Source organism: Dicentrarchus labrax, unplaced genomic scaffold (genome assembly GCF_905237075.1).
Source record: "Dicentrarchus labrax unplaced genomic scaffold, dlabrax2021, whole genome shotgun sequence".
NCBI classification, from domain to species: Eukaryota; Metazoa; Chordata; class Actinopteri; family Moronidae; genus Dicentrarchus; species Dicentrarchus labrax.
In genome coordinates, this window is record NW_026136701.1 from 22,533,854 (window position 1) to 22,557,048 (window position 23,195).

The 23,195-nt window shown below is 41.2% G+C and overlaps 1 protein-coding gene across 2 annotated transcripts in view; it reads left to right on the forward strand.

The window, feature by feature from the left end:
* The window catches only part of LOC127369429 (zinc finger E-box-binding homeobox 1), a 61,833-nt gene that overhangs the window by 26,935 nt on the left and 11,703 nt on the right, over positions 1-23,195 (forward strand). For both annotated transcript variants that reach the window (XM_051410816.1, XM_051410825.1), the window contains exon 2: positions 14,269-14,448. In XM_051410816.1, coding sequence (XP_051266776.1) covers positions 14,269-14,448 — 180 coding nt within the window. The remainder of the gene's footprint in view (positions 1-14,268; positions 14,449-23,195) is intronic.

A 23,195-nucleotide genomic window follows, 5' to 3' on the forward strand; every position in this document is an offset into this window, starting at 1 on the left:
GTTTTTACCCCCTCTGTGCCACTTGAGTCACAGATCAAACAGTAGCTGTACACAAGAAATCATCCCTGCTAGATTACAGTTTAAACCCCTTTAATCCAGATGTAGAGCTGGTATGGATGGCCTTTTGGCAGAGAAGATTAGTGTGTTTACAGTACGTGTAAGTGTGTGTGTGTGCGGCTCCTGATGCGGTAGATTAATGCATGTACTGTTGTATGAAATTAAATTAAAGCTACAGTAGGTGCTCTCCTCTGCAGCCACTGTGGTGAGGGCGAATGGGAAACGCCCTGCCAGAGTGATATGAGCGAGGTGGAGTGTGTGAGAGAGCTAAAGTGTGTGCGTGTAGGTAGGAGGAGAGAGAGAGAGAGAGAGAGAGAGAAAGAGAAAGAGAAAGAGAGAGGGTGCATGTGTATGAGAGTGGGAGGGAGTTTATGAGTGAGTATGACAGTGCAGTGTTATGTGATGGACTGCCTGCCTGCCTGCCTCATCCTTCACACACACACACCACCACACACACACACACACACACACACACACACACACACACACACACACACACACACACACACACACACAATGACAGGCTGCAGGCTTTTAGGTGCTCATTGTTTTCAAGTGAGTACTTCTGTTTCTCCTCCCATGCATTTAAAAGAACTGGACTGGCATCAGGGAGTTTCCACCAGCAGCCTGGCTCTGTTAGTGATGTTTCTTCTCGTTTCCTAGATGTGAATCTGAAGTGAGCGGGTGACAAATGAGAAAGGAATCAGCCCATTAGGCCAGAACTCTGTCTTGTCGAGGTTTGCGTACCTAGAACGGGATGAAAAGTGACACAAATATCTCCATTTCTTTCTAGGTTCTGTGATCGACATAAATAATTTTGGCTGCAGGTTTTGGAAAATGATTTGATGCTGTTGCTGAATTTTCTTACCAAAACTAAAATGATGCTTTTTCACTACCTTACTTTGACAATTACAGACATGTTTTTCTACAAATCTTGTCACTTAACAAAAGATGCCAGGCTTCTCACATATAAAATGTAACACAGGCGTCCGTACAGCAATTTGGATTTAATGAAATAGTCTAAAATTGCCACAGTTTTGATTTGATTCTTGTCAAAGAATAAACAGACGAGATTGAGAATCTGACTAGACTTCTGCTTTTGTTGCTTTTTCCTAACAGTTTTTTCGACCTGGTACAATGGGCACGTTTTGGTCTGTGCCGTGAAAGTACTGAGGTTCAAACCCAGCCCCAATCGTAATCTTTTTGTTGTTTGTTTTGTTTTTGCAGAAGATTGGGTTGCTTTTTGTGTGAGTGGTTTGTATCCTTTTGATTGCTTATTCATGTGAAAGCTCCACAACTTCTGCCTCGGATTTTGACAAGACTCGATGAAATGTGCAATTCACCACTACACGGGGGAGGTTAATATAAAGCTCATATCAAATCACATTTATGGGTAGGTATGCACTAGTGGTCTCCAGATATGGAGTTTTCAGTGGCTGATGTCGATGCCAGTATTTGTAGATGGCAAAAATATAAAGCTCATATTAAAATAAAGACAATCTGTATACAATTCTACTCTTATATAAGGAATTCAGGCATATGTTTACAGTTTTATGTATGTAGGTTATAGTACAGGGCTTGCAACCAACTTTTTCACCACCTCCTCAAAACTATCAGATGTGGTGAATTGGTATCGGAGCTGATAACTGGCCTTATTTAGCAAATTATAGATAGATAGATAGATAGATAGATAGATAGATAGATAGATAGATAGATCAATAGATAGATAGATAGATAGATAGTTTATTTATCCCGAGGGAAATTCAAGAAAGAATTATCTGTTACATTATTTAGTCACAACAGGCGCAGACTCAGGTTGTACTGCCACCACATTTCCTGGCCTCATTTACCGTATGTATGTGATTCTTAATTTGTGAAACGGAGAGCACTCTGTGTCGACAGATACGCCGAGTTAAGGCAGCTGTAAGAAGAAAAACGTTGGATTGACGCGTCCCCAATTTTGGATTTAAAGATAAAAAGAGCAAGTTGTACAGTATCCCCAACATCCAAGTAAAGCTGTGCATATAATAAAGTGCCTTCATATTTAAGTCACATATACTTAAATGTTGATGCTGCTAAAGTATGAAATTATATCCTGTCACTGCCCACAGTGTCAGAATTAAATCATAATGTCTGGCCCTCACATCCTTCTTGTGACAAATCGCTTTAAGATCATAAGAATATCAGCTAAATGAAAATGTTCCTGTTACGCCCATTAAACGCTACTGTGTAGTGGGGGCTGATCTGCTCATGAACCACAGTGGATCTTAGAGTGGAGGACTGGATTTAGAGGGGTGGAAGGAGGCGGGAAGGTGCTACGGTAAACAGGAAGTGACCACTCAACACTTTGCCCCCCCACTTCCCTATATGTCACATCCTGTATGTGAACTGTGGTCTGCTTACTATAAGAGTGCTCAGGTTACATTTGTCAGCAAGAGAGTGAGAAAACCCACCTCCTGTCACTGAACCAGAGGTGTGTGTGTGTGTGTGTGTGTGTGTGTGTGTGTGTGTGTGTTTTATTATACACGACAAGGTTTGACTATTAGCCTCTGATATGTTGATATGTAGGTCGAATGTGTGTTTATACTGTATGTCTGTGTATATGTATGTGGGAGTAAAATCCTGACAGTGTTAGCGTGTGACCCAGTTGTTGTCAGGGAGAGTTAAATCCCGCTGATCCTACACACACACACACACATACACACACACACACAAACACTGGTTGCAGTGTGTGTGTTTAGTCAGGCAGGTAGAAATAAGTCAGTGTGGCAGGTGAATGTCAAAGATGCAGCCCGTCTGCAGATCACTTTTTTACCAACTTCCAGGCTCAGTGGGGACTTGGAGAAACGCCCAAATCCAACTCTGCTTTTCACAGCGGAACTCCGCTCACAAAAGCACACTTTCTTTTGTCTTGCAAAAAGGGGTCAGAGGTCAGAGTGCAGGTCACATGCAGAGAAAAATGCCCTGGAAATGGCAGCAACAATATCATGAAACATTTCAGTTTAAAACATTCACTTATTTAGGCACTTGCGGTAACTTATGACCGTTTTATTTCCCAGATAAATCCTCATAATTCAAGAGTTCGACTTTGAGCTTAGATATCAGCCTTTTGTGTGTTTATGAACAAATTCCTTAAGCTGTGGTGTAGAAGGATGTGTTAAGTTGCCTGTCGATCATTTTGGGTATGAATCAGTTTCAACCCTGTGATTGATTTTTTTCCCCTCTTGTTTATAGTCAGACCACAAACTGTGCTGCTGATAGGTGTGCTCTGGAAATGTGTTTTACAAAGAATATAAACTGGTTTCCGTTTGACTCACTCTTATCTTAAACAGAAACTAAAAATTTTAGATGAACAGAAACTAATAGTTTCACATTTATTCTCAAGTGTAGAACTCAATCTGGAATTCTAGATTTGTACTGTATCACTACTTTGATTGACATTAAGAGGATAAGTTTGTCCTATTTGCAGTATATGTTTGCCCACCTACTGTACCTATCAGAGTGAAGCAGTGCTGTTTTTATTGTGTTTTAAATAACAAAATAATATTGAACTTCTTACACGTAGCACTGATGGCCTTTGTTGATTGTTACGTGGCTGATCATGATACACTGAACTTTGCCCTTCCTCATTTAAACATCTACAGTAGTTCATCTTAACTTGCAGTGCTTGCTTTGTATCTCTCTCTATATTAGTCTACTTACTGTTTATTGTTATGCACCAACACACCAAGGCAAATTCTTTGTGTGTGAAAACCTACTTAGCCATAAACCGATTCTGATCTCAGGATGTCTATATTTAAATCAAAGCTGCATCACGGTGGTTTTAATGATGTTCCTCATTCTGGCTCATCTGTGAAGCTTTTTATTAATAGGACAAGAGAGAAAACTATTTAGTGTTGCTGAGGCCAGCGTTCTCAAAACAAAGCAGTTATTTACTGCTGTTTGGATTTCTTTCTTTAGTTTAGATTCACATCTTAATACCCAGACCTGACACCAGAGTTTCATTTTGGCAAAATGAGCATCCTAATTAGTTGCCTGCCTGACTTGAGGTCCCATTTTAAGGAGACCGGAGTTAGCCTAGAGCAGCTTCTATCCATACCTCCTTGTCCATTTGTGTTTATATGGCTAACTGATGAACTCCAGTTGGGCAGACAGATGATGATGTATTGTAGAGGTGCAGGCAAATCAGTGGGTTTTCCAGGCAGCTGTAACAGAACTGAAATCAGAGCTGGGAATGTTATGTAATACCCTGGTGTACTGCCACCCCCTGTAGGGCATGACTCATTACACACACACACACACACACACACACAAATACAGCATGCCGTGTACGTCATCAATCTGATGTATTATCACTGTCAAAATGGACTGACACAAAATACGTCAGACACCGAATCTATGTAAGTCTCGGAACATGTTGCAGCCGTGTATGTCTGAAGGATGGATTTTAATAGACAGACTACCTGCTGCGATCATTATTGAGCAAATCACCAAATACATCTCACCTTTGACCTCTGACTCCTCCAGTGAAAGACACATAACAGTATTAAACCACAGTCTGCAGTTGTACTAAAGTACTAAACACACTGTTCTCTGGAGACAGATAATGGCCGATAAGGTTCCCACATATTTACGCTGCATATCTTGACATTTGGGGTCTGATGAAAAAGTTTTTGATATTGCACAGCTTTAATCCCTCACTCTTTGAGCACACTTGTGATGGCAGTGGTTTCTCAGGTGTAGTGTCGTCCTTTGAGTCATGGCCTTGCCAGCTGCACTTTCAGTAAATGGAAGCTGTGGGGAAATTACAGCCACGGTGCTGTACCACCTATGACCTGTAAGTCACCCGGTAACGTCTGGGAAGTTTTAAAATGATGCAATGATGTAACGGCCTAAAATAGACATTAAATTCCAAAAGTGATTTTCAATGATTACCGGTTTAAAAATAACATGATATGGTTAACATTAGAGTGAATATAAATCATTTTAAACTGACCTTGTTCTATTGGAATTCATCATGTATGTTTCTCTTCCTCATGTTTGTTTAACATGAACATTTGATTTTGACTTTTTTTTATATATATTACATGCATTTTAAACTAAGTCGCCCAGTTTGATGGCAGAAACTGGTGCAGTCGACAGATAACACCCGGGGGCTGGTTCACTCAGGCAGTAAGAGTAACTCCTGTTATTGGATAGGATATACTCTAACTAATGTAATATATGTTTGATCAGCTGAAGGTTTACTGGTCTCAAACTACATTAGCTTTGATGAAGATTGTTGAGAGATGAGATGAGCCAGCTTTATTGATACCGTTGCTGTGTGTCGACTGTTGTGGCATTTGTGCTGTTAAAGTAGAGACCTTAATCTAGTTAACGGTTCCTGTTTTTGGTTTCTTTTTTATGAAATACAATGTCAAATATATTTAAATTACCAGAAACAAAAGCACAGTGGCTGCATCTCTAATATTAGAGTGTGTTAGGAGTGTATTTGAACTTCAAACCACGAAAACTAAATAATACTAAACCTTTTTAAGACCTCTGCTGTGACACTGAAATGTGAAGTTCAGGTAGCTTATGGTTTTCCTCCCAGAGTGAAATGAAACTTTTAAAATCAATCGCTCACACTTGGCACGGTGTGCTAAAAGGTCTACCTTGTAAAAGAGGATCCTTGATCTCAGTGGGACTAACCTAGATTCATGATGATTCCCTCCCACAGAGAGACTTGAAGTGGGTAGAGCAGGTATCTCAAATTAACCCTTTTGGTAACCTGCCAAGGCTGGTGACTGTAAATAATAGATGAAATGTTGAGAATATGTTGCTGTTTAGTCTTTTTTATATTATCAGGCATTGTGTAAAACATTCATTCAACACAGAGATGAAAAGACATGAACAAATATTCATTGTAAGACTTTTTCTTTTGGTTTAAGTGTTTCTGTTTCAGTGTTTACTGTCTCTGTAATTCTTTCTAAAACCTACTGTATTCAGTGGAATGGAATAGTTTTACATTTATTAAATTACGCTTATTCACTAAATGTGAAGCTAGAGCCAGCAGACAATTGGCTTAGCTTAGCATAAAGGCTGGAAGCAGAGGGAAACAACTACCCGGACCACCAGCAGCTGTCACAAAGACTCCAGCTAACATGTCATTTCTCATTTGTTTATTGGAGTTGTGATTTTACGGGAAGTTGTGTGCTTCCAGGAAGTCACCGCCCCGGCCAAGAAATATGTTCCAGCACGCAAATATAATTAATAATAGGTGAGCTTCAGAGGTGCTGGTAGTTGGATTTTGTGTAGCATAAATGTGAAACTATTCCTTTAAGCTGCGTGACAGACCCTCTGAGCTCTGGCCCGCCCTGCCTCCAGTTTAACGTCTCAGTATTTCTTCTCGGCGTGGATTGTTGTCCCGGTGAGGTCCTTCGGATTTTCTGTAGCTCTTGCTGTTGTGTGCCGAGGACCCGACCCTGCAGTGGAGAGAGCCAGAGAGAAAGAAAGAGAGAAAGGTCTGATGGGGTCTGATTGAGCACCTGGGCCGAGCAGGAAGCAGCTGGAGAGTCCTGATTACTCTGTAGACACACACACACACACACACACACACACAATTCCTGAAACACGTTAGACATCGGTGACTTAGCAGGGTGAATTATAAAGATTCACTGTACAGTTATTAATCAAACACACACACACTGAGGTTTTCTCTCTCTCTCTCTCTCACTGTAACAATCACACACACATATGAACATACACGTGGCAGATGCTCTTTCTCTTTGGGAGGAGGAGGAGGAGGAACGGGGAGTCCTGGCCTCTGGCTTACATTGCTGGCTGCAACTGGAGGGGCTTTCCTGTGTGTGTGTGGTGTGTGTGTGTGTGTGTGTGTGTGTGTGTGTGGAGCTGGTGCACTTATAGCTCTGCAGTGTGTGCTCGTCCAGAGGTTGTCGGCTGTATTAAGGCAAGGTGGGCATGGAAACCTGGTGCGGTGTGCCAGGGGAACAAGTGACCACACCCCTCCCTCTCCTGTCTGCGCAGATGACGCAGCCTCAGTCTTACCTCATGATGTTGACTTTTAACAGACTCCTCTTGAATATGACTCAGTGCTTCATACTTAACAGCTTCCAGTCCTGCAGTGTGGCCTGTTTTTATACTGATGTAGCCGTTTTTGAACCTGGAAGGCACTTAGAGGCAGTGGCATTCTCTGTAGTATTGTATTGTACATATAATTAACACAATAAAAGGTTGCATGGCAGGGGAAAGATTGTTGCCCACCTTCTCTGAGGTGGGTTTTAAATCTGGTGGTCGTTTGGTTGGTCGATTGATACAGCGGCTCAAGAGAAGAGGATACTATTCTTCCACTGTTTACAGACACATTGTTTACAAAACATTCAGAGACAAAAACAAAGTCAAATCATAACATTTGGGCAATTTGTGCTTAAAAAAAAATGTAGATTATTAGAATATTGTCCACTTTAGCATTAACAACACCTCTGGCTGCAGAGACTTATCTCAAACATGATCTTTTTTTACAGCAAAGGTGGCAAATTTAAATGTTAAAGTTATTATGTAATTGATTGGCTAATTGATCGTTCAGTGATCAAGGAAAAATGCCAAATGTTTGCTGGTTTCAGCTTCTCAAATGTAAAGATTTCATCCTGTTTTCTTTTAATCACATATCTCTCATAATCTCATAAATCTAAAATGTTTGAGTTTTTGACTGTTGACTGGACAATCTGAAGGTGTCTTCTTGGGTTCTGGGAAATTTTGATGGGGATTTTTATTTTTTTTTTACTACATTCTTCTTCGTGATTGAAAGAAATACTGTACCTGAAAGTTATCTTCATTTGCATGAACCAGTTGTCTAATATGAAGGTGAGACTGAAATGTGTGACTGTGCCTTTAAGTGGGCTGAGTCTCTCTGCAGCTGCTCACCATGTTAAAGTCTGGTCACATCTAGTAGCAGACAGACAGCTTTAGTGATGTACACCCTTGTGTTCGGTGTGCCCACACACACACACACACACACACACACACACACACACACAGTGGGGTAATTGTCTGTTAGGGGCTTGGCAGCAGTCCCATGCTGCACAGCTGCACTGGGTCAATACACACACACACACACACACACACACACACACACACACACACACTAGCAAGCTAGCTGTGGTCTTGTCATGCTGTCTGATGTTTTCCTCACGTCTTTCTTTGGTCAGGACTTTTCAATAACACATCATAAATAAAGGAGTCGACTCATTTTCATACAGTATAATTGAGTGTTTGCTCAGCTTGGTAATCAGTAAGCCTTTAATGAATGATCGATGGTGATGAGTTACTCTCTCTTTATTAGTTGGCTTGTACTGCTTAGCTCAGAAACATATAGCAAAGTCTAGCTCAAGTGAGGCGGCTCTAGAGAGGCCAAAATCTGTTGGTCCACTTTGACCCAGACTGGACTGTCGACAGATTGCCAAGAGATGCTGTACACACATTCCTGTCTCCCTTAGGATGAATTCTAAAGACTTAAGAAACCCCTAACTTTATATCTAGTGCCACCGTCAGGTCAAAACTTTCTATTTGTCCTATAATTGACTGTGTTAAACATTATACCTGTGAAACAGCAGCATGTTAGCATCGTCACAGTGCTAATGATATCTCTTAGCCCCACTGTGCCTAAATACAGCCTCACCGCTAGCACGGCTATAGGCTCACAGTTCCGCTAGTAGTCTATTTCTAGCTTGTGTCCCCCCCCCCCCAAAATCTCCCTTCCTCTCTTCCCACTGCACAGCGACCGACCTTTGACCCACATACCGGGCCATGTGGTCCAGTCAGGGTTATGTTGTGGTCTGTCAGACACACATGATTTCCCCTCCAGGGTCACGTGTCCTGATGTGGGTCTGCCTCACTGATGCAGACACAGGGGAAGTCAGATGCTTTGCTGCTCGCTCAGTAAACTGCTGCCGCTGTTTTCCCAAGAGGAACTGTTTGTAGGCATTATTTATTTTCTTGTCTTTCAGCCATGGAAAGGTGAAAGGGAGTTACAGTATGAAGCGGCCGTTCAGTGGATGCAGCTGTGTACGGTGGCATTCGAGAGGGATGCTTATTTGCTTTAGTGACTTTTTGGAAGTAGTTGTTTGTGATTTAGGTGTGTTTTTAATTTATTTCCTACCGTGTTTACTGAGGCGGCTTTATCACTGTGTTGCTACCTCGTTAAGGTCTTATTGCAAATACTTTTTTAATTTGAGCCAGACCACCTGATTAAATGAAGGTTAGCTGAAATAAAGTCAGATGAGGCAGACAGGATATTATGAATTCCATCCTCTGACTTATTGCTCTCACTCTCTCTCTCTCTAACGTTTCCCTTGTTTTAATTGAGGGGAAATTTCACCCTGTTGGCTGTGCACCTTGCAATTAAAGGACAGTTTTATTATTTGTGTGTTTCCTCGCTTCTGGATAACTGGCTGAATGTTAACAAAGTGTTAGGGTTTTAAAAAATGAAGGAAGCAAACATGAAAAGGGCCATTATATCAAAATTTGGCCCTTTTCTTGTTTGTAAATGAGAATGTGAAAAATAGGTTTTAATGAGGTGAGACAGGAAGACAGAAACTACTAATGCTGTCCGAAATGAACTGAATACGAGTCGGTTTAGAAGTTCAGGCTGCAAAGCTAGTTTGCTCTCCTCAGTTTAGTTTTTAATACTCATTTGTTTTATAACCTCTTTTGTAAGCTACTTCAGTTTTGAGAAGTGCACTTTGTTTTATCAATGATTGCAGCAAGATGTTTAGTGCATCGAATAATGAAACATGGTTTCACTCAGCAAACCCTGGAAAAACAATAATGCATTATGTCAGATTGGAGACTTTAAGTAGCAGATTACTGATCAGTAATCAGAAAAAAAACATCGGAATAAACATGAGTTCATTGTAATAATGAAGAGGCCTGTTACGAAACAGATTCTTAATCAAAGAGATGGATGGCAGGAAGGGAGGAATGCTATCGTCTAGACTTCCCTCTTCCTCTCCTTGCTGGCCTCTCCTCTGCTCAGACCTCCAGATGGAGGATTAACAGTTCACTTGACGCATTGTTGTGATGATGTGGACAGGTCTCTCTTTCTCTCTGTCTCTCTGTGTCTGTCTCTCTCTCTCTCACACACACACACAAAAGAAAAAAGTTGTTGCAGAACTTTTGTCTCTCCTACTGTGCTCAGTGCTGCTACCTGCCTGTTGTTTTGGTAACTGCACTCCACCCAAGCGAGCATAGAAAGTTGGGTGGAATTATGACTGTTAGTTGTAGTCAGGGTGTTCTGCCGTCTATCATTAATCGTTAAGACGCCTTCAGAGCATTTGTTAGAAAGACTGTTAGGCACAGCAGGCTAGGTTTGCTTTTCTAAATTGTGCTGTGAAGTAACCATCTGACGTCAGTACCCATAAATCCTGAAATCTAATATCATTAAACCACACAAAGCATGCTCACGTCTACTAACCTGATCAGTCTGTAATCCGGAGAGGAATAAGATCTAATGTCGCCGCATTCAGAGTACTAGTTTGTTTAGCAGATTTTCCTTTTTTAGGTTGTGCTTTGTCACTCTGTGTTAGAAAGTAGGAGTGATATTCATACCTGACACCAGCAATTTATTTTCAAGCACCAGTTTTATTCATATTTTATAAAACAACCAAACAAATTAAGCACCACTTCATCAACCTTAGTAATGATTTTTTAATGAGAATATTATCTGACTGAAGAGACTCATTATAATATTGTAAATGCTGAGTACAACAGTTTCACTCTATATTTTAAAGCAACAGAGACCTCTTTTTCTTTACCATCCTCTGGGATTTTGCTCAAGTCGGTTAACTCTGTAAGAACTATTACAATCAAACCCTTAAAAGTTTAGGAATTGCACTCCAAGCAAAACCTCAAATCCAAGTCAAAAAAACAAAAATAATCTGATATTATTCAGTACTATTAAGGTTAGTTCCACCAAATCTTCAAATTCAGTGAAAGAATAAATACAGAATAGATAGATAAATAGATAATACGGGTATGAGGTTTTATTCAGTGCTTTCTCCGGTATTCTTTATTATCTGGCGCTCAGCTGGTTGCTGTTCCCTCCAGTCAGGACTGTTAAGAATAACTCACCATAACAGACACAGGCTGTTTATCTGAAAGTATAGACCTTTCTATTATTGGAACTGCCACAAGCCTGTCTGGTTAATAATGTGTGTTTTTGTCTAAATGAAGAGAGACACAGTTTGTTGATTTTTAGGAGCTCGCTGCCTGCTGTAGGGGTGTGTTTGGGCTGACTGTCTGCAGAGCTGTTATTAAGTGCTCAACTGATGATCTGCATCTGGCCAAACCACAGATTTTTGCTCAAGTTACAGTTCAGGTTTTTGGGCACGTTGTACTCGGGTTGTCAAATATTGATGCTCAGCTTACCATCGACTGACTGTAGTGTGTCAGTAAGAAGGCGACTGGCCTTCAGGTTATACAAACTGTAAGAAGCCGTCTGCCTCAGGGTCAGATTAGGTAGCAGCAAATCCAAATCTGCCTATGTCTCCAACGTTTCTGTCTTTATTTAACTAGGATGGTCTTTTAAGGTGTCTTGCAAGACAGTGAAGGACAAAATGGTAGCCGTTACACACTCTAGATGACATCCAAGTTAACTAGAGGCTATGGCAAGATGTAACATGTGTAATGTGACATGTGATCATTTGTTGTTTTGTTTTGTTACCCTACTCCTGCTATCACTGAAAGTAACACTGTTTAGGAGATACCACATACTGTATCTATATCCCTGTACTGAGTTGGGGTTTACCCGTGGCCTTTAACATGCAGACATGTCCGAGGATTTGAATCAGCAGCCAGCGAAAGTGTATGAAGTGTATGTACATGTCATGTTTCTCTCCAACATCTGGCTTTTATGAAATCACAGACCAGAGCTCCTGCATGCTCCTGCCTCTCACATCGATCCAGTCGTGCATCGATCTCAAACCCCCCCCCCACAAACACACAGAGTTTAGCATTCCCAGCTCCCCTCTTCTGTCTGGAGCAGTGACAGAAGAGTCTCCAGAAAGCACCGCATCACTCCCGGAGGGGGTGACGTACAGTGGGAGTCTGTGTGGGTTCGTGTAGAAGGTGTTTGTGCTCAGGGTGTGTCTTAGCTGTAGGTGGTATCTAGTCTGCAGTATCTGCATGCTGCAAGGGTGTGTGGCTTTACTTGAAGCAGCTTCCCATATCATGCAGAGATGCAGATCTGCACACACACACACACACACACACACACACACACACACACACACAGCTTGTTTTGTGGTTTGGGACCTCTGTGTGTGTGTGTGTGTGTGTGTGTGTGTGTGTGTGTGTGTGTGTGTGTGTGTGTGCGTGCATGCGTGCACCTGTCACCTGTGAACAAACAACTCAAGCTTTTCTCCTCATTAGGCGTCTTCAACACCTCCGCCAAGACGTAGAGCTTCCCCGCGGAGAGCACACACACACACACACACACACACACACACACACACACACACACACTTTTGTTCACTCACATACATATATACTCATTTGCACAGTCATAAGTGCACACATGCTGACAGTGAAAAGGCAATTAAATACCTACAGCATAGTATACGCTATACATCCCTGTATACGCACGTCTCCAACATCTACAACCTATGTGCTAAACACACACACACCCCCCACTAAATTCATTCAGACCAGTCCAGTTGGTCCATTTTTCACCCTGAGCTCCCATTAAGAAGCTGTACCCCACAGACAAACTCACTGACTGTGGCACTGTGTAAAATAGATTTTCTTTCTGAGGCTGATATACAAGTGATTATTTTTCCCCATGGCTGCAGTTTGCCCCTTTTTTAATGTCTTCTCCGCGTACGTGAAGAGAAGGAAATTGTGTGTACCTCGAGTCAGAGACAGATTATGTTTTGTGGTCTGGAGCAAAGTTTGGAGCAAATGATGGCACAGGATCTGGATTTACTGGTTTACTTTATCCGGGCTCATTGAAACTCTCTTGGTTTTGGCTAGTTAATCGGGCTTTGAGATGTCAGAATCAGCATGAATGCAGTTATGTAAGAATATAACGCTAAATTATATTATTTTTTTTCCCTAGCTCGTACAGATTTTTTAGTTTTTGTCTAGCAGCATGTACATATTATTCTCTATTGTGGAAACCTTGAACTAGAACTAGAAAGTGTGGCTGGTAGCAAAGGGGGGTTGTTTTTTTTATACCTGACAGACTTTTTTCTGTGATTGGATCGGACTGCAGTTTCCTTTCCTTCCTTACTTCAGTTATGTACTTTTAACATGAAAAGACGTACAATAAGAGCTAACGCCTGTGTGTGATTTAAACTGATGCAGTATATAACAGGTTCAGGTATCTGGCCTTCTTGGCTGCTGTGAGGTCCTGCTGTTCTGCTTTTCATGGACCCACCTCACTCTCATTGGTAAGCAGGGTTATGTATACACTTGGAGTACAGGTGCAGGGTAAATGACCATACAGATCATCATTATAGCTGCCATAACTGACACGCTTTTACAGTAAACAGTGTTGAAAAGATATCATCCACTTCCTTTAGCATACCTTTAACTGCAGAGTAAGATCACACATCTTTAGTATTTTTTCACTATTAACATAACTTGATTCTGCACTTCTTGTTCCATTTACCACTTTGTGTGTTCTTGTAGCGCTGAGTAAGTCGAGCACGGCAAATAGTGTTGAAATACCTGAGTCAATGAGTGGAGAGACATGACAAATGCAGATGCTTTCATACAGGACACGACGGGTCATTGAATGGTTTGATGAGAATGAAAATGATGTGAATCAATTGATGGGACAGTGGAGAGGGTTCCAGAAACTAGGAGGTGTTTGTTGTTTTCCCCCCTTTAAATTGTCACCCATCTGTACGCCATAAATGTATAAAGGAGACACATGAAAGGGGGCAATCAGACCGGACTCCATCCTATAGATAGAGACACATTGCTATGCAGCTCAGATGAGGATCACACTGATGTCATGTTTTGCAGTCAGTAATTACAGTTAATTGCCTTTATTCTGCATCCCAGATGTAAATCAGTCTCTGATTACAGCCACAGGGTGCTGGCTCCTCAGCACTGCGAATCAGAATGAGTGCTATAACATGTAGCTGCTAAAATCTTGCACTAAGCAGTACTTGTTAGATCATCTTCCATCTCTGTGTCTCTCCTCTGCAGTGACAAACTTCAACAATGGCTTGGAGGCCAGTTCAGACTCCGATGACGAGGACAAGCTACACATTGTGGAGGAGGACAGCCTGCAGGAGCCTGAGGTCGCCAAAGCAGATGGGACTACGCCGCAAGACAGCCATGACGCCACCACAACAGTATTACCCCATAATGGCTCCTTGAACGGAGGTGAGATGCCATTTTTCATCAGTATCAGTATGTGGGTTTTTATTCCAGCAATCATCTGTGCAATGTTTTTTTTAAAAAGGTAATTCTCGGTCCTTGGCTTTGACCGGACTTTCAAGATTGATCTTCATTATATTTGCTAATCCTGGGAAGGTTTGCTGAGCATGTTTGCTCTTTCTCATCAGTGCTCTCTTTCAGATCCACACATTAACACACATTCTTAGCTGGGAGCTTCCCAGTACACCCACAGGCTTACACAAGCTGTCTTCCACACAGCTCTGCTGCAGCACTCGGGAGATCAGTTAAAGTTTTACTCAAATGCACAGTAGTAGTAGTTCAGGGAGTAGTATTCACTTCAATTGCACAGATTTTCCCAGCCTGTCTGCAGAGTTGAAGCAACAATACTGAACTGTTTCTGTGCCATTCGGGACCATCAAACAGGACAGTGATTGCCAATAATTTGTCTGTAAGGCTGGTATGTGTAATTCATGTCAATTACTGCTGTGAATAAAGCCTAAAAGGTACATTAATAATGGAGTGAGTCAGCTCAGTGTATGGTAGCACTGTCTTCTTTATATGGACACGCGTTGGCTCTTCTGTTTTCATAGATGCTTTAGAACAGGTGGTGAGATTATTCACGGAACTGTTGTCAAGTGGAACCAAATCAAGGCAGAAACAAACATTGTGGTGGTTGAACTATATTGTGCAACAGTGCCACACTAGCTAAAAATACATTCACAGTGCCATTTGTTTAAGTCGATAAATGAAGCATTCTGCTGCCAGTTTACTTGTATAGAAAAGCTGGAAGCACGAGTCAGCTGAACACATTCTCAGATCAACAGAGAAATAAAGATAGGTCATAAGGCAGAGAATTTAGGCAAAAGAGAACATTCGAACCAGGGAAAATGTGAGGTATGCAGAAAGAGAAAGTAATGCAGCATGTCTGAGAAATAGACACACTTCAGTATTGCCTTAAATAGTGTACCATCTGAGGTTTTTGCTGTTTAATCTCCAGCTCTCACATCCTTACAAACAGGTTAATCCCATATATCCCCTAAAGGTTAACACACCTTTCAGTAATATAGCACTCTGCCCCGGCTCAATATTTTCACAGACAGTTAATACCCCAAATCACTGGCAATTCAGCACCATTCACCCCAGCCACATGATATGCGCATTTTCCCTGTTTTTATATGTTGGTCTTTTCAACTTAACTGGAAATAGTTCCTTTTGTTTCCAACCACTGCTGCTGCAGTATCCGCACTTTGTAAACACAAACTCTTGTACGGTGCAACTTTTACACACCGTGACAGAAAATAATCAACCAAAAATATTCACAGACAGACCAGAGTTATATACTGTTATCTGGGTCAACTGTCTGTTTGAAAGACCCAGTTTTCATTGTTTAGTATAACTGCAGTATAAAAGGCAACCGTTTACTGCTCTGCTTTACTCAGCATGCAGCACAATGCAAATGCAAGATATGCTTGGATGAGATTACCGCTCAAATGAAAGTGATGACTGATGAAGTGAAAATCAGAGTGAAACTAACTAATAATATGTAGAAAAGTTAGTTTTTTTAAATGATGGATGTACTTATTTTAAGTCTTTCCTGTGTTGTACAGCCTGCAAGAGCTTATTCTGTATGTCACCCCTTGTAGGACAATATTTTTTTTTTTTTTATCTTCTCATAACCTGTGAAAAACACCCTGGCATTAAACAAAAGGACACTTTTTGTTGTGGGACTTTAGGCTGTACCAGATTAAAGTTGATGGTTGTGAGAGAAACAGTGGTCTTTGATCGCACTGTGAGACCATTGGCCAATTCAGAGCTTTGGTGACTGAAGACAGCCTGCATCGAAAACGCAGACAATGTCAGACATTTAGGACCAAATTCTTACAGTATAGCTGCTCCTGTAAAACCATATTCACAGGATGAAACCGTGCAGAGTACCCTGGCTGATGAAGCTGCGGTGCAGATCTGTTGACATCTTAGTGCTCGGATTCATCAGGTATTCATCGTACAGGCTGACGTTTGCACCAATTGCAACCCAGATTTTATTAGATCCATCCAGGCATGAGACGAACCTGCAATATCACATCTGTTTCCTCACAGCATATAGGGCTGTATTCTTTACTGTTGATGATTTACTTGTCTGTGTACACCATACTTCTCTCTTTGATCAGATTAGTTCAGTTCTCCTCGGGGAACGCCTGCTCGCTCGCACAGCCAGATGTTCTGCTCTCTCTCATCTCTTCTCTGACTTTCTGCACAACACTACATCCTAAAGGCTAATCTGCCAACAACACACACACATACTCTCCTCCTCCTCCTCCTCCTACTCCCCCTCTCCATCTCTCTCTGACAAAACACGACAAGCTTCATCATCGTTTTCTCGTCATCTCTGTCCTCAGTCTGGTGTCAAACTGCTTCTCTGTTGTCTCTGCCTAACTATCGGGGGTGAGTTTGACGAAATATATGGCCAAAATGTAATGTATAAAACATTTTTAAAATATCATCAAAAAAAGTTAGGACTTGATAATGAGTAACGTTGGCAGTCTATTTATAGATTGTGATGTTGTTTGCTGCATAAATCAACATACTAACAAGGAAATACAAACACCTTTTTTAAATGCATCCATATCTCTATTGCATCTTTTGATCGATGAATCTGCTGATTATTTTCTCAGTTAATTGATTAACTGTTTGGTCTATAAAATGTCAGAAAACAACTTAACATCTGAGAAGCTTGAACAGAGGATATTTGATTGAAAAATGACTTCAGCAGTTAATTGATTATCAAAATCTTTGCATATTTTTCGATTGATAACTAATAATTTCAGCTTTACTTATGAGTTCCTATGATTCCACTTACAAAGTATTTAAAGACAGCAATGTTGACTGAGTTATTAGTGAAATAATGTTTTAATGAGTTTCCTCATTAGAACAGCTGGGATTGAGTTTGACTGTGGGGAGTTGAGTCAGCTAAACTGCCTCTTGCTCGTCTCTGCAGACAGGTTTTATTTGCACTGCACGTCCACTTGTAGATTAACACAGAACAGGTTTAGTCTTGCAGGACACATCACGCCTGCTCTGTTAGACACAGTTGGACCTTAAGTCGCTTATCAATCAATTTCCTGCTGCCCTTCCATCTTATTCTGCCCATTTATAGTTTCATAAGTTTCACCAGCTGCAGGAAGAACAGACAGAAATAGACTTTTTGGAAGCTTTCTTCAGTTTGTTTTTTAAATTGGCTTTCATTTCAGCTCTTTAAAGCTCTTTAAAGCTCTTTACATTTAAACCTCCAGATAATTTATAGTAAGAAAGTTTGCAGGATCAGTGCAAGCCATACAAGCATATTTTCAAAAACATGACACACCTCAGCGTACAAACAAAACAGCAAAGGTACAGTAAGATTTATGAACCAGAGGCACAACCAAGTCTGCATTCAACAGCAGAGATTGATTGGCTTGTGTTCACACCGCTTCAATGCCCTTTTAATCCTCGGTTCCCCACAAACAGCTCAGCCTACGCAAGCATCTGCCTTCATCTCAACAGCAGTCAGTTACAGCCAAGCAGGAAATACTAAAACCATGGAGACGGCGAGAATGTGACACTCAGAGATATTGCTCTCAAGGCTTGTTTCATTGTTTCTGAATAAAGCCTTACATGGTGTGAGCAGTGCTCAAGAGTGCTGCTCGCTCTCTTTCACTTTGTTTCTCTCCCTCTCTCAGCTCTCTCCTTTCTCCTCTGTGTACCCGCTATTTTTCTTCTGTCACTGATCCCTTTTCATCTCTTTGTATTCTTCTACCCAGCTTGCCTTCTTTCCCTTTGTTTTGCCTATTTTCCTCTCCTCTTTTACTCGGTTCTTCTTCTCAGAATCCAACTACAGATACTGTATGAAAGCCTCTCAGTGTTTGAAGTGATAGGTGGTGCTCCGACTTTGGATATTATTAGCCGTTAATTATCCACAGAGGGTTTTTGCTGAGCTTGTTGTTTGTTGTTGTTTGACTTTTTTTTTGACTAAAAACTAACTTCTCTAACTTTTTAGGCCTCATCCTCCCATTGCTTCAGCAGGCAGCGCAGTACGTACAGCTGAGGTTATTAGAGCCTGACTTCAAGCATTATTGGCAGACTATCACTGATAAGTAACAAGAAATGCAGAAGAGACCGTTTGTCTGAGGTAACGGAGGAAACAGCGTCACCATTACATTTATTTTTCTAGCTGTAAAATGTCCCGTTCAGAACATATATACGGCAGCAAAATCAACATCATCCAGCTAACCAGCACATCTGCAGATAAATACAGTATATAAACAGATTTATCAGGATGAAACACTAATGAGTGAGTGACCAGTGTACTGCATTAGATCTTATTGTTGTATTGTGATACATGTTATGGTCACATATTATATGTCATTGTCTCTGCTATAATTAGCAAGCATACTCGTCCATCAATACCTAGGACACTGATCAGTCCTATTCCACTTCCCATTCATTTCTGTAAGAAAAGAGTGACCTCTATGGAAGCTGCAGTGCTGGTGGAACCACAGCTGGTGCAGCTACATTAACTTGCTCATGAGCAGGTCAGCAGGAACTATCTAAACTATGAGATCTGAAACCTGGCTGTTTGTGTTAACTTAACTTGTGTGTTTTTATGGATAATGTATGGACTTTTATTATTTATTCCCAGTGTTGCTTGTAGCTCTAGAGTAGAGTAGAGTAGAGTAGAATAGAGTAGAATACACAGTGCTGAGCAGAGAGTTAGCTCGTTTATTGCCTGACGTGTTTTTTAACCTTTGAACTTTACTATCAGGTGTTTCTCATGGTGATAATGTAGGATAGTAAACTTGTATTTGTATGTGCATCCTATAAGCAGTGTTGGGCATCTTACTTTAAAAAAGTAATTAGTTATAGTTACAAATTACTTCTCCCAAAAAGTAATTGAGTTAGTAACTCAGTTACCACATTGTAAAAGTAATTAGTTACTCAGCAAAGTAACTGTGACGTTATTTTTTATGTTCTATCACGCTATTACATTCTATAACATCTTCTATAACGTCAAAGACATTTATAATAACTGAATGAAGAATAAAAACACTATATACAGTATTTTAGAACATTTTGTATTTATTTGAACTCAATAGATTGCAGCCGGCCATATGCATAGAAATAAAAATATATAAAAAAAAAAAATCTTGAAAATAAATTGTTACATAAACATTCTTGCCTTTAACTTCAGTAAGCGACAAGTAGTGTCGGTACTTCCAGTTTGAAAACGCTACCTTTGAATTTCCCTGGCTCGTCGCCATTGTCCCTGCTCTCTCCCGGCAGCTGATGTGTGGCTGTCAGAAAGCCTGACACCGCTGCGCTTCATTCAACCACATTGTAGTAACACAAGTAACGCGCCACTTTACATTCTCTGTAACGGCGTTGCAACGATGGGAAAAGTAATTAATTAAATTACTCCCTTACTGAAAAAATAACTCCGTTAGTAACGCAGTTATACTTAACACTGCCTATAAGTTATTCTACAGTACATGTGCCATATGATGACATATATAAGCGTGTATATAGACTAACAAACAGACCGTGGCATATCTGGAAGACTACTGAATTTATAAAAGTGTAGTCTGGACAGGGAAATTCAGGTAATCTTATCAGTTCTTTGAGGGTTCCCATAAGTAACAGTATCTGTTACAGGAGTGTATTTGACTTGAGTCATGCGTTCATGGCATTACCTGTTGTCTTTCAGCTGCACCTGCGGTAGAAACCAGCCCGCTCACTCCTTTAGAAAAATATTAACAAACCAGGAAGGAGTAGCGTGTTTAGTGTGTGTGGAAGAGCTCCAATGGTGTTGGAGGCAAGTCATGGAAAAGTCATGAAATGTTGCAGCACTTTAGAAGCCACGTCGGGAACCCTTCAAAGGCTTCGCGTGATATTTTTGGATTGTCTGACTTTCGCTCCTTTCTTTCCTCCCCGTCTGAGGCGAGAGGAGAAAGCAGGGAGGGCAGCTGGTGTTGAATTGGTCCTCTGGTGGGAGATTAGTGTCTGCTACTCCCCCTGCAGTCTGGGCCGCACTGCAGCTCCAATCCATCCTGCCCTATAAATTCACCACGGACTCACAGTGACAGGTTCTGGCAAGGTATACAAGTGCAGTGCTATGTGTATGTGTGTGTGTGTGTGGTGAGTGCTTGTGAATAACTCTGCCGGTGTGTGTGCCTGTGCACATGGAGGGTGTGTGTGTGTGTGTGTGTGTGTGTGTGTGTGTGTGTGTGTGTGTGTGATGATTTCCTGTTTTCATTACATTCTGATATTCCACGTGTGTGTTTTGCCGCGTCCTGGTCGCCATTACTGCATGGCTTTTTGCGAGGCATTAGGTGTAACTGTAGAGTGTGGTGGGAAAATATGCAGAGGTGTATCAGCGAGGGAGGAGGAGGGTAAGAAGGGGGAGTGATGGAGGGAAATGAAGCAAGCAAGTAAAGGAGGGAGGTGAGGGGCAGAAACAAAGAAAGGGAGGGAATTTCATGAAAAGATAAAGGTGCAGAGACAGATGGAAGTAGAAGTTACAGGAGGAAATGGAGAGAAGAGGGAGAAGTGCATGGTGAGGAGTGTGAGATATAGTAAGGTTGAACAAAGGATGAAAGAGTGATGGAAGGGAGGCAAAGGGGAGGAGAATAATAGGTGCACAGTAGAGAAAGAGGGCAGGTTAGGGAACAAGTGAGACTGCATCTACCAAATAAGACCCAAATAGTTTTGAAAATGCTGCTTATTTCCAAAAAAAACCCTCTTACATCCATTCTAGTGTTTCGGGTTTCATGTTTTTGTAAAGATTTCCGTCCACATAAAATGCCAGAACAAAAGGAAAACAGCTAAATCTCTTCTTCCTCAGCCTATTTTGGATGTGTGTTGTTTAAGTCATTTTTCAAGCATTTCCCAGTTCCAGCTTGTAAGGATTTGCTGCTTTTCTTTGTGTTATGAGATTGTAAACCGAATATCTGTGGGGTTTTGTTGCTGTTGGCAAGACAAAAACCGCAATAACAAGCAATATGAAGATGTCACCTTAAGCTTTAGGGAGAATGTAACTCTGTTTTTTCATATTTTATAGACCAAATCGTTAGTTGCAGCCCTATACACTTGTAAGAATGGCGACAGGCAAGGTTACTGTGTAGTGTCTCTGTTCTGCACTGAAACATCAATCAATCAGTTTTATGATCACTAAGCATACAGTGAACACAGATTGACAACAGTAGCTATGTTGATGTCAGCTATATTGACATTAAAAAGGAGTGATTACAGACAAAGTTTAAGTCAACAGGAAGTCGTCTTCTTAACCCCTCTGATACATCCACTTTTCTTTGAGGTGTAAAAAAAAATGCTGGCTTAGTGTGGAGGCCAAAGCCGAGAGAAAATAATTTGTTTCTAAATGTAGCTGGCTTACAGAGTGTGTACACTGGAGGCGTTTTTCAGTCGCCTGTCTCTATATCTGATGGAACAGATAGGCTTCTATTTGAATCAATCCATCTGTGTGCAACGGTGTTTCACCCGTGATACGCACGTAAACTTATTTTTACACTTCCAAGTCTTATCTTTTTCCATTTTACGCATTAAACTACAGCGATTGTGTGTTGGACTTGGAAAACGTGCGTGACGTACACCCGACACTGCCTGAACACATCCTGTGTACAGACACAGATGGAGCACCGAAGCTGTAGATGCACTGTTAGTGTGGGCGTACTCTGGGAGAGATTGGAGAAGAGAAGAGAAAGGGAGGAAGGAGGAAGAGAAGAACAAGTAGGTGAGGGAAGGAAAAGGAAGACGTAATAAACTAAAGGGGGATGAGTAGAGAGAGAACGAAGCATGAAAGGCAGACTGTGTCTCTGAGGGAGGAAGAGAGATTTGGAAAGCTTTTGGATGAGGTCATGGGAAGCAGAGATCTGTGTGTTTAAAATGAGGCTTAACAGGGCTCGGCCTGGTCCCGCCTCTTCTTTATGAAGACACACACACACACACACACAGCTGCACCTGTCCCTGACAAGGCTCAGCAGGAAGAGGCGTAGCCTTTGGCACCGGTCCTGCCTGCATTTAAAATGCCTGATCTCCATGGCAACGCTGCTCACAGTTTCACCTCACTGCTTGGTCCTATCGATGTTTTTACTCACAGGGAGTGAGGTAATGTCTCTGCCCCGGATACTTTACTACTGTTGATATAAAGACCATTATATAATGCAAACACCGGCTCTTAAACAAGACAACAGACACCGAGAGAGCTGCTCATCCTCTACAAACCACCGAGCTACAGATACTCTGTGTCAGAGGAAGAGGAAGAACTTATTTATGCAGCACCTGTTACAAAGTGCTTTACGTCAAGAGGCCAGAGTTGGCTCTAATAAGGTTCAATTTGGCCCGCCAGATGTTTCAAGCAAAATGTTTATGCTGTTTTATTTTTTGTGAGGTAAAAATGTTCTTTTAGTCTGTCTGATCCCTAATCTGAGCACGGCGGACAGAGTACAATATATAATGAGGATTACAGTTTAACTTTGAAACTATAATCCTGTTAATGGATGGATGAACTTGGGAATGCCTCACAGTCTTTAGTTATGACAAACTGTCACTGTAAGCTACAGTATGTTTTCAAATAAAGGCCTGTGATCCCTAACTGACATATTCAAATGTACTGTACCACCTTGACCTCTCTGTAAATCTTGATATAGTCAATTGAACACATTGTACAGAAGTTAAATGTAATA